The following is an 11,033-nucleotide window of genomic DNA, read 5'->3' on the forward strand; positions in this document are numbered from 1 at the left end:
AATATACAGTCTTGTTTTACTGTATCATATAGTTTTTCAGGGTGAAATTTGAAGGTCCTAAGTGTAGCATAAATAGTTGAAAAACGTATAATGCGAATACTTGTTTTTGTATGTTTTTTTCACAATTATTGCTATTTTACAACAAGGGTGACTATTTTTTAAACTTTTAACCAATTCTATATTGTAGGAAATTTAATTACGCAACTTTTATGACAATACAACTTTTCTCGAAAATGAATACTTTTAAAGTTATAATCAAAAAACCAAGAACAAAATCGAATTTTTCCTTAATTTTTTGACATTTTGATTATTTAAACAATGTTCTGGACCTTTTTGAGAGGGAGAATAACTTAAACATTATTATTTGATTTATTTTCAAGCAATTTCTGCAAAAAAATTTGAGTCACCTCTCAACGTCCAAATGTACTAATATTTTTACAGATGCGCCCTGGTCTATAAGGTAATCAAAATCACATTTAACTAGGTTACATTTTTGATAGTAGGCTAACATGGAAACCACATAAAGTCAAAGCTAATTGCTTAACTAGATTAGATTTATTAAAATCTCTAGCAAACCACCACTTGGGAGCTGATGAGACATACGCTTCTACTTATTCCTCTTTATGGGCAATTCTGTTTATTCATTGGAGGATTGATTGGAAGGTTTTCACTCCATCTTAGTCAATTAAACCATCTTCAGAGTCTACTTGGCTTTCTTCGAGAAACAAATTTATATTAAAAAAGGTAACGGTACATTTTTAGTTTTCGAAGGCATCGAAAAACATTAGCTAGTGTAGGTACTATCGGCACAATCTGGCAACTCTGTAAGTTGTGAAGTGAGGCACTAATACGTCAACGCCGATCGCCGATGGCAGATCTCATCTCTTCTAACCTTACTGTTTTGTATTGAGTTCAATAAACCTGAGAAAGTGCAAGAACCAGTGGCGTGCGGTGACATTTTCGGAAGAGGAAGCGATTCAATAAGGGTTTAACAAATATTTTCTTACGAGGGTCGAGATCAAAACATATACCTACTTAATAGGTGTATACCTAATATATTACATGTTAACTTATATCGACTAAAAACAAGAACTACAAAAAATTTGGTATAGTGTTTAACCCAGTCTGAGAGACATGCACACGCCTTGAAAATGAGATTCCGGTGATACAAATTCATTGAGGCAAGGAGGATTTACTCTTATAAGCGGGCGTCACTCCATCCCGCCCCAATGCTTCATACTATCCACTTCCCCTCCGATAGCACTCTGATGCGCTATATGGGCTCTCTATCAGCAAAGTGCTTATTAAATGGGAGTCCTGGATACAAGGACTCACAAACGAAATCCTACCCCGATCAATGCAGGTTAGTGACTCTAGTGACTTAGTATATCGTATATCTAGTGACTTATCATCGATCTGTACTGCTTGCTCAGGGTCGAGTCCCTGCTCCAGGCTTGGTTTCTTTAAACTTAAACAGAAGAGTTCTATTCAAAATTGTTTTTATATTCCGATTTCGAATCACCTTCCATAACACACAACTTTCAACAATATGACACTTATTTACTTATACTTGAGTCCTATTCTCTTATCAACCAATGCAAATTTTTTGTCGATAATATCGTCGTAAAATTTTGGATTTTCTGATAATTGTTTAATAAATGCACTCTTTTTCAATGGATAATAGGGCTAACTTGGAAAGTCTGTCTTCACTTGTAAAATTTATTGTAAAATTTTGATGCGTTTTAATACTGAAAAATTTCGTTCAACTTATGCACTTGTAGCTGGGATAGTTAGTACCTACTACTTAATTCACACAACTTGCCCACTTCACACAGAGACTGATTTAAACCAGTAGTATTCAAAAAATTCAACCGATTCCTAAGTATTTCTTTATCACTAATTTCAGGTGTTTTATAAATGACACTTAACTGAGAATGCAAAACTAGATTATCAAAAAAAAAATCATAATTTAATCGTACTGAATTAAATAGGTACATACCTCTGTGGGAGATTTTAATGAATTATAATTAGACATATTAAAATTACATAATTCTACATATTTTATTTCTTTAAAATTTTCAAAGTGATGATTCATTTGTTGTAGAATATTATCAAAAATTTCGATGTATAATCGTCGATAGGTCTCTCTTTCGCCGACAATATCAATCATCATTATTTTTCTTTTAGGTTCGAAGCCCATATTTTCAGCTTTATCCCAAATATTTTTAAACAGCTCAATTTTTTAATCATCATAAGTCATCAAATTGTCTTATACAAAATGCAATGTCACTTGACTTCGTCTGTAAAATGTCGTAGGTACTATAAAATATCAGTAAAAGGAAAAATCTCAAAATGTCAAATAAAACAGTAAATATATTAAGCAAAAAATTGAAATCGAGCCATTTGTACCTAAATACCTACCCCTTATAGCAGCAGTAACAGATCCGCATCTCGTTTTCAAATCGGAAGCGGTCGGACGAGCGCTTCCAGGCGTATCAAAATTCGCGTGAAAGGAACACGACTAGCGAGTGAGGTTATTAAACCCTGACCAATTTTTGAACGGGACAAATGCATGACAAGCAGAGATTTTGAGATGCGCTTCCGTTAGGACCGGACTGAATCGTTGAATTGTGTGCTTATTTGAGACCGTTCTTATGCGATCAAATTTTAATAATGTTTCAATGCCTATTAGTTACATAATAGATTACTTAGATTAGGGAAACATTGTTGACAATTAAATACTAATTAATAATATATGTATTTTCTTATATGGAAGTATAGGGAAGCGGTGCTTCCCCCGCTTCCATGGACCGCACGCCTCTGGCAAGAACCCTTTTACTTATTTAACAGAACATGGTGGCAGCTGGTGCACTTTTCCAGATTAACTTTATATTTCAAGTGAAGAGAGGGAAAAATGATTAGTGAAGTTTAACTTTTCCACGTGTAGTGTCTAGGTTATGTACGTTGTGTTGAAATCATACACAAAGCAAAATGGCAATGGAAAATACAGATTTAGACGTTAGTAGCGGCTCAACGACAATTAACATGCCTGTTCAGGTAAATCCACCGGAGAAATTTACGTTTTCACAGCCAAATATGTGGCCCCAGTGGCGCAAGAGGTTCCAGCGTTTCATGAGCGTGTCGGGACAAGATCAGAAGCCGGAGAAAGACAAAATCGACATTCTTATGTATATAATGGGAGATGAGTCCGAAGAAATCGTTCTACAGTTTCCGAAAATTCCAGCTACTAATTCAGAGATGTTACAGAGTTTTGAAAATCACTTTATTCCCTGTCGTAACGTAATATTCGAACGGTTTAAGTTTAACTCCTGAATTCAATAACCAGGAGAAGCTATAGGACACTTTATTACCAGTTTACATTCGTTGGCAGAATATTGTGACTACAGAACCCTTAAGGAAGAGCTAATTAGGGATCGCATAGTGGTAGGAATGTTAGATACAAAAACTAGCGAACGTTTGCATCTACAAGGTACGCTGACTTTGAAAGAATGTATTATTGCTGCAAAACAAGCAGAAATGCAGGCAAATCAGACTCGGGAATTGCGTAATAAAAACCGTTATCATCCAACTCAAGAAGTAGCAAAAGTGGGTGTCCAAAATAGAGAACGAGGCAATGTCACCGTATCGTTTCAGAAGGCAGACAACATCAGAAGAAAGAATTTCCAGGGAGACACGTGTATGTTTTGTGGTCAGCAGTCTCACTTAAGGGAGGTATGTCCTGCTAGAAGGTCTCAGTGTAATAAGTGCAAAAAATTTGGTCACTGGGCATCAGTTTGCTTATCTGGTAAAGGTCAAAGAGAAAATAAGGTTAGTACTGTAGAAATTGATAATTTTATGATAAATTCAGAGGGTAATAATTTGAATTTTGTCGGCTCTGTTTATATTAATAATATTGAGGCTCGAGAGTGGCTGATTTCTGTGCTTGTGTTTGAGCTGCGGACAAAATTTGAATTTTTAATTGACTCTGGAGCAGATGTTTCATGTATTCCTAGTTCTCTGATGCCTAAAGAGATATTAAAAACTTTATGTAAGCCTTATCAAACAGTTACTGGTCCATCTGGCATTAAATTGGAGGTAGCAGGAAGTCTTCCTGTTACCCTCTGTCATAATAATGACATTTCAAAAACTCAAATGTTTGTTATACAAAATTTATCTAAACCTATTTTTGGAAGAAAAGCAATATATATTAGACTTAAAACTTCTACAATTTCATGAAAATGTTACAGTGAAAAATATTAATAATTTATTTAATCCAGATGCAGTTTTCAAAAAATTTCCAAGAATATTTAATGATATAGGTACATTTAAAACAGAAATGGAAATTAAATTAAAAGACAACATTACACCCTATGTACAATCGCTCCCTAGAACAGTTCCTATTCCATTACTCCAACCGTTAAAAGAAGAAATTGATAGATTATTAAATCTTAAAATAATTGAACCTGTTGATTATCCTATGGAGTGGGTCAGTCCCATTGTTGTGGTCCAAAAAGGCCAAAAAGTTCGACTTTGTGTGGATTATACCCATTTAAACAAATCCGTTCTTCGTTCATATTTTCCTATAAACAAAATTAAAAGTATTTTAGCCAGAATAAAAGATAGTAAATATTTCTCAAAACTTGATGCTTCTTCTGGATTTTATCAGATTCGTTTAGACCCAGAGTCTCAACCCCTTACCACATTCATTTCAAACTCCCTTCGGTAGGTATCTATTCACTCGAGTTCCCTTCGGTAGCACTTGTGCCCCCGAATATTTTTCTATATTGTTAAACAAAATATTAGCTGGTTTGGAAGGTGTAATTAGTCACATAGATGATACCTTAATCCATGTTCCAACACTAGAAGAACACAACAAAATTCTGGATGAAGTATTATCCAGAATACAACCTGAAGCTATAGCTCTAAATAAAGATAAATGTGTGATTGCTGTTCAAAAATTCCAGTATTTAGGTCACGAAATTTCAAATGAAGGAGTGTCAATTACACCTGAAAGGATTTCAGCATTTGTTAACTTTCCAGAACAGTGGCGTAACTAGTCTGACCTGCGCCGCAATGCAAGTATTCCTCGTGCGCCCCTATTCCCAGACTTATTCCCCCCCCCCCAACCTCCAACGAAACTAACAACGACATTTCTCCAGAGAAAGATTATACAAAGAAATATTATAACAGTAATTTTAAAGTTAATTATTAAAAAGTTATTATTCAAAAAAATAATTGAAAGTAAAGTTAAGGGGCTATCCTAGTGTAAAGTACGAAATTCACATACTTTTTTTTTAATTTCTAAAATAAAAAGAACTGTACCAATTGTTTTGAAAATTTGCATGAGCATTGCACCGTGAAAATAAAAACACAGCTACACTGCTGCAGTGATTGGGACTAATAGAGACCCTGAAACATGAAATTTCAAAGTTATTATTGAAATATAAGTTATTTTCTATACCATCAACTAGGGGTATTTGATCGGATAAAAATTGTCAATTTGGCAGTTTCTGAAACTGCCAATCTGAAATGTTTTAGCTAATTTTAAAAAAATTTTCAACACTTCGTCATTTTCCCAAATTTTAATATTTTTCAAAAATCATAGTTTATGGTATAGGAAATAACTTATGTTTTTTATTTTCACGGTGCCAGTATCTGGCGCATAAATCGTTTAATTTTTAATATTTTTTAATGAAAATTGTTTTACTTCTTTTTATAGTACATGCTTATGCCAATTTTCAAAACAATTGGCTACCTACAGCTCATAGGAACAACACTGTACGTTAATTCCTCTTTCCTGACAAAGCCCCTGCGGCTCTTTGTTTCTACGAACAGTCTTGCTAACTTTTCTACATCTAAAGACCGAGCTCTTTCATGTTCAATACTAATTACACTAAGATCACACAGTCTAGTATTGGACATATAGTTCCTTAAGTAGTTCTTTATTATTAGAAAAAGATCTTTCACTACTTGCAACAGTTACGGGTAATGTAAGAAACATTATTAATGCTGTACTTACGTTTGGGACACTTAATGCAATAAATTTATTCCTAATCAATAGATAATCAGCCAAGTGGCTGATTTTGCTTATTTTATAACTTTTGATATCGTCTTTGACTACATCTCTAAAGCAAATTACTTCATTGGTCAAAGTATGAGTCACATCAGATTCATATTTTTTACAAAACTCAGAGGCTGACTTTACAAGTTGTTCGTCAGAAAAATGTAATAAATTATCTGGGTTTAAAAAACTGAACGTGTCAGTTATACATACCATAGATTTAAACCTTTCGTTTAACTGTGAAATAAGAATATCAACAGCTCTCAAAAATACCTTAACTTTAAAGCAATGCACAGGATCACTAAACTCATAGTCACTAGAAAGTTCGTCAAAAAAAGTCTTTACTTTTCTTTTGCGTTTGGAGGTCATTGAGGAATCAATATTCCACTTCGCAGCTAACTTTCTGGCCTGATCCAGGACATCGTCGAATTCTCCTCGCAGTTCGCTCACAGTCTTTAAACACTTCTGAAGGAGATTCGGAATAAAATACCACGAATATTTTTTTTACATTTTTTATTTTCGAGAAGCTACAGGGAGTTTTGCTTCAACATATTATTTTGCTAAAATTTTTCCAGAATATCAGTTTTTGCGCCCCCCTAAGGCCTGCGCCCCAATGCACCGCATTGGTTGCATTGGCGTTAGTTACGCCACTGTTCCAGAACCGACTAATAAAACAGAATTACTACAGTTTTTAGGTATGATAAATTTTTCATGTAGATTTATACCTAATCGCTCTGAAATCCTAGAACCCCTTACGTCATTACTGAAAAAGGGTGTCACATTTATCTGGGACAGTCCGCAGAAACAAGCCTTTGTAACAGTTAAGGAATTACTACAAAAAAGTCCATCTTTAGCTTACTTTGACCCTACCAAACAGATAGCAGTTTCAGTGGATGCCTCATCATTTGGATTGGGAGCATGTTTGATTCAGTTTAATGAGGGTAAAAAGAAAATTGTTGCCTATGATGCCTCTCGTTTGCTTTCTTCCACTGAAAAAAGATATAAAGATACATAGAATATTGAAATAATATAAAAATAATATTTTACTAACATACAATTAATTAACATGTTCTTTTTATCATCCGTAACTTCACGCATATGCTCTTAAATAGACAAATCTTTGATCTTTAATAACTCAAAAAGTAATGATTTATTTTAATAACATGATATAACAAATTTTACTTAAAAATTGTCCCTCTATCGATTTGTGGGGTTATTTTTAATAAAATAGTTTTCACCCGCGGGCAGGGGTGGTATTCACCACCAGGGTAAAAGTGCAAGTGGCACCAAATCAGTTTTGTTTCTTGAGGTATGCTCTAACTAGTCACCAATTTTCATGCAAATCGATGAAGGTTTAACAAATTAGGAGGTGAAAACCTTTAATGACTGCACTAACTTTCCCCTTTCATCCCTTATTGCTACTTCCTGTATCCACTGAGGTGTCAGCCTGAAAGGGGTCATAATTGTCAATATACAATGGACACACTTCACAGGAAAAACTCCATATTACTGATGACGATGATTTTTCGTCTCTAGCTCTCCATCTATAAAGCCGTATTTTATTGAAGAAATTAAGGAAGAACAGAAAAAAGAGCCCATTTGTTTAAAATTAAGAGAATATTGTACGTCAGGTTGGCCTGAACAAAATAAATTAGAGGAATGCTTAAAGCCTTAGTATAATTATATGTTGGAGTTGTCTTTTAGCGATAATCTATTATTGAGAAATTCCCGATTATTTATCCCTAGATGTCTACAATTTCGGTGTTTAGAATATCTCCACCAAGGTCATTTAGGGGTTGTAAAATGTAGAGCGAGAGCAAAAGGTTTAATATGGTGTTGGGTCTATTCACTCAGATCGAAAATATAGTCAGAAATTGTCCTATATGCATAGAACATACAACAAATCCGGTAGAGCCCCTTATAAGGAATCCTTTTCCTGAGCGCCCATTGCAGAAGGTTTCTTTGGACCTTTTTAAACATAGGGTGTGCGAGTCGGAAGGATTGTGCGGGAAACAGTGAGTTGTGTAGTGATAACAATAATGTGCTAACAGTTCCAAATACAGAAAATAACTGTTCTGATATGGAACAGGATTCTTCCCTTCCGAAAAGAATATCTCGACGGCCAGCTTATTTGAAAGATTATTTAATTTAATGAAAACTTGTTTTTGTAAAGACGGAGATGTACTATCGGCACAATCTGGCAACTCTGTAAGTTGTGAAGTGAGGCACTAATACGTCAACGCCGATCGCCGATGGCAGATCTCATCTCTTCTAACCTTACTGTTTTGTATTGAATTCAATAAACCTGAGAAAGTGCAAGAACCCTTTTACATTTAACAGAACAGCTAGTATGGTACGGACACACAAAACGTATGGATGAAAGGAGAATCCACAAAAAAGTGTTAGAATGGACCCCCACAGAAAAGCGAAAAGGATGAAAACCAGCAATAACATGGATAAAGGGCATCTCCAAGGCGATGTCGGAAAGAAACTTAAGAGAAGAAGACTGCCACAATAGAAAGAAAAGGAAAGTTTTTTTATTGCAAAACTATAAAAAATTTAATTTTAATCAAAAGATTATACGTTAAAATAAAATAAATTATTTTTTTTTGACAAAAAAAGGTGCGTATGAGAATCCTACACCTGAATGATGTCTAGATTTAGACAAATATGCAAATAAAAAGGTATGAAATATGCGCATAAATATGCATTATTTTATCCAAAAATATGCATGTTTATCTGGGAAATATGCATGTAATCAAAAAATATTTACAGTATCTTCACATGTTTTCTTAACATGTGAAGTTAACTTATTAAGCTTCTATCTATCTAATCAGCCCTAAACATCCATCCTTGGATATAGGCATCCTCTTCCTTCTTCCATGCCTCTCTATTTTGGGCAATTTGCATCCACTTTAACCCAGTGTGTTTCTTCAGGTCATCTGACCATCGCATCTGTGGCCTTCCCCTTTTTCGTTTGTGGTTCCATGGTCTCCAATGTATCTTTCCATCTTTCATTATCTTAGTCCATCTTTCATCCTTCTGCCGTAGGGTGTGTCCGGCGAACTTCCATTTAAGCTTTGCTACTTGGGTAGAGACGTCTTTCACTTTTGTTTTGTTACGGATCCATTCGTTTCTTTTCCTGTCTGATAATTTAATGTTCAGCATTTGTCTTTACATGGCTCTTTCTGTCTTTGCTATTTTTTCCATATCCTCTTTTGTAAACGTCCATGTCTGAGAGCCATATATTAAAACAGGGAGTATACATTGATTGAAGACTTTTGTTTTTAGGTATTGCGGGTATTTTCTGTTCTTTAGAATATAAGACAGTTTTCCGAATGATGCCCAGGCCAACCTTATTCTTCTCTTTATTTCTTCGGTCTGATTTTCTTTATTTAATCTAGTGATTTGTCCTAGATATATATATTCTTTTACTTGTTCTATTCTTGTTTGTGCCACTGTAATTACTAGTTCTTCTTGTTGATTGGTCATGGTTTTTGTTTTACTGTAATTCATCTTCAGTCCTATGTTTGTCGATTCTCTATCTAGTTCTTCCATCATTCTTTGTAATTCTTCACTTCTTTCTGCTATTAATACAATATCATCAGCATATCGTAAGTGATTCAGATATTGCCCGTTTATGTTTATACCCAAACCATCCCAGTGCAGTTGTTTGAACACATCTTCTAGCGCTTGGTTGAATAGCTTGGGCGAGATGGTATCTCCTTGTCTTACTCCTCGGTTTATTTTAATAGGCTCCGTTTGTTTCATTAGCTTGATAGTTGTTGTTGCCTTATCATATATATTTGTAATTGATCGGTACTCACCGGAGGGACCGCAGATGTTCGGAAACAATTAGCGTCTCTTTGCAAAGACAATGACGTCGACTTTGCAAAGTAACAAGACACTTACTCAACACATACACTACACATTACTCCCCTGACTTAGTAATAAGTTATACAATTACGTGGCTAAAGGTTCTAGTTCTAAACCAAAGCCAGAATCAGAGAGAAAAAAAAATATTTGTAATTAAGTCGGTATATCTGTAGTCTATTCTGCTGTCTTGTAGGGAATTCTTTACTGCCCAGTGTTCCACACTATCAAATGCTTTTTCGAAGTCAATAAATGCCATGTATAGCGGGATATGATATTCGTTAGCTTTTTCGATTAATATCTTCATCGTTAAAAGGTGGTCACTTGTACTGAAGCTTTTTCTAAATCCGGCTTGTTCTCTTGCCTGGTATCCATCTAATTTAGTTGTTAATCTGTTTGTTAATATCTTGGTTAATAGTTTGTACATCACATTTAGTAAAGTTATGGGTCTGTAATTCTTTGGATCCTTTTTATCTCCTTTCTTAAATAGTAACAATGTTACTGCTTCGTTCCAAGTGTTGGGTATTTGTTTTGTCATTAATATTTTATTCATAAGTGTGTACAAAACTTCTCTAGTTGTTTTCCCACCATTTTTTAGCATTTCTACAGTTATCCCGTCTTTTCCTGGCGATTAATTATTCTTCATCTCCTTGAGTGCTCTTTTTATCTCATTCTTACTGATTTCTGGTTGTAAGTCGGAATTGACATTTTTTATTTTTATTTGTAATTGCTTAAGGATTTCTTGTGTTGGTTTCTGTTTTGTATTGTAGAGGTTTTTATAATATTCTTGTGTTATTTGTATAATTTCTTCTATATTATTGGTCTCTATGCCTTCTTTGTTCTTTATACTATTAATCTGTATGCTTCCAAGCTGTGGTTTTAAGCACTTGTTACGCGATTGACTCTACTATTATATTTATTTATATCTTTAGTCACTAAGTTTAATGATTACAAATAAAACCAACTAACACATCTAATTTATTTACAACTCAAATTTATGATTTAATTAACTAAACATAACGATAACTAATATATACATTTCATTAAATCCGAATCGAGTACAATTATATTACGCGTCGCGGCTCATTCGTTGACTGAC

General features: G+C 34.3%; 1 protein-coding gene across 1 annotated transcript; it reads left to right on the plus strand.

The window, feature by feature from the left end:
* Positions 1-2,991: 2,991 nt before the first annotated feature.
* LOC126890941 (uncharacterized) lies at positions 2,992-4,236 on the plus strand. Its single transcript, XM_050660115.1, has 2 exons — positions 2,992-3,295; positions 3,347-4,236. Exons 1-2 carry the CDS (start codon positions 2,992-2,994, stop codon positions 4,234-4,236), a joined length of 1,194 nt encoding a protein of 397 aa, XP_050516072.1.
* The last annotated feature ends 6,797 nt before the right edge of the window (positions 4,237-11,033 follow it).

The sequence above is a fragment of the Diabrotica virgifera genome, chromosome 9 (genome assembly GCF_917563875.1).
Source record: "Diabrotica virgifera virgifera chromosome 9, PGI_DIABVI_V3a".
NCBI classification, from domain to species: Eukaryota; Metazoa; Arthropoda; class Insecta; order Coleoptera; family Chrysomelidae; genus Diabrotica; species Diabrotica virgifera.

Excerpts from the sequence above, each read along its gene's own strand:
- LOC126890941 (XM_050660115.1), top strand. The coding sequence starts at position 2,992 with ATGGCAATGGAAAATACAGATTTAGACGTTAGTAGCGGCTCAACGACA. Across the intron at positions 3,296-3,346 it reads AAATCACTTTATTCCCTGTC|GAGAAGCTATAGGACACTTT; the intron begins GTAACGTAATAT and ends TTCAATAACCAG.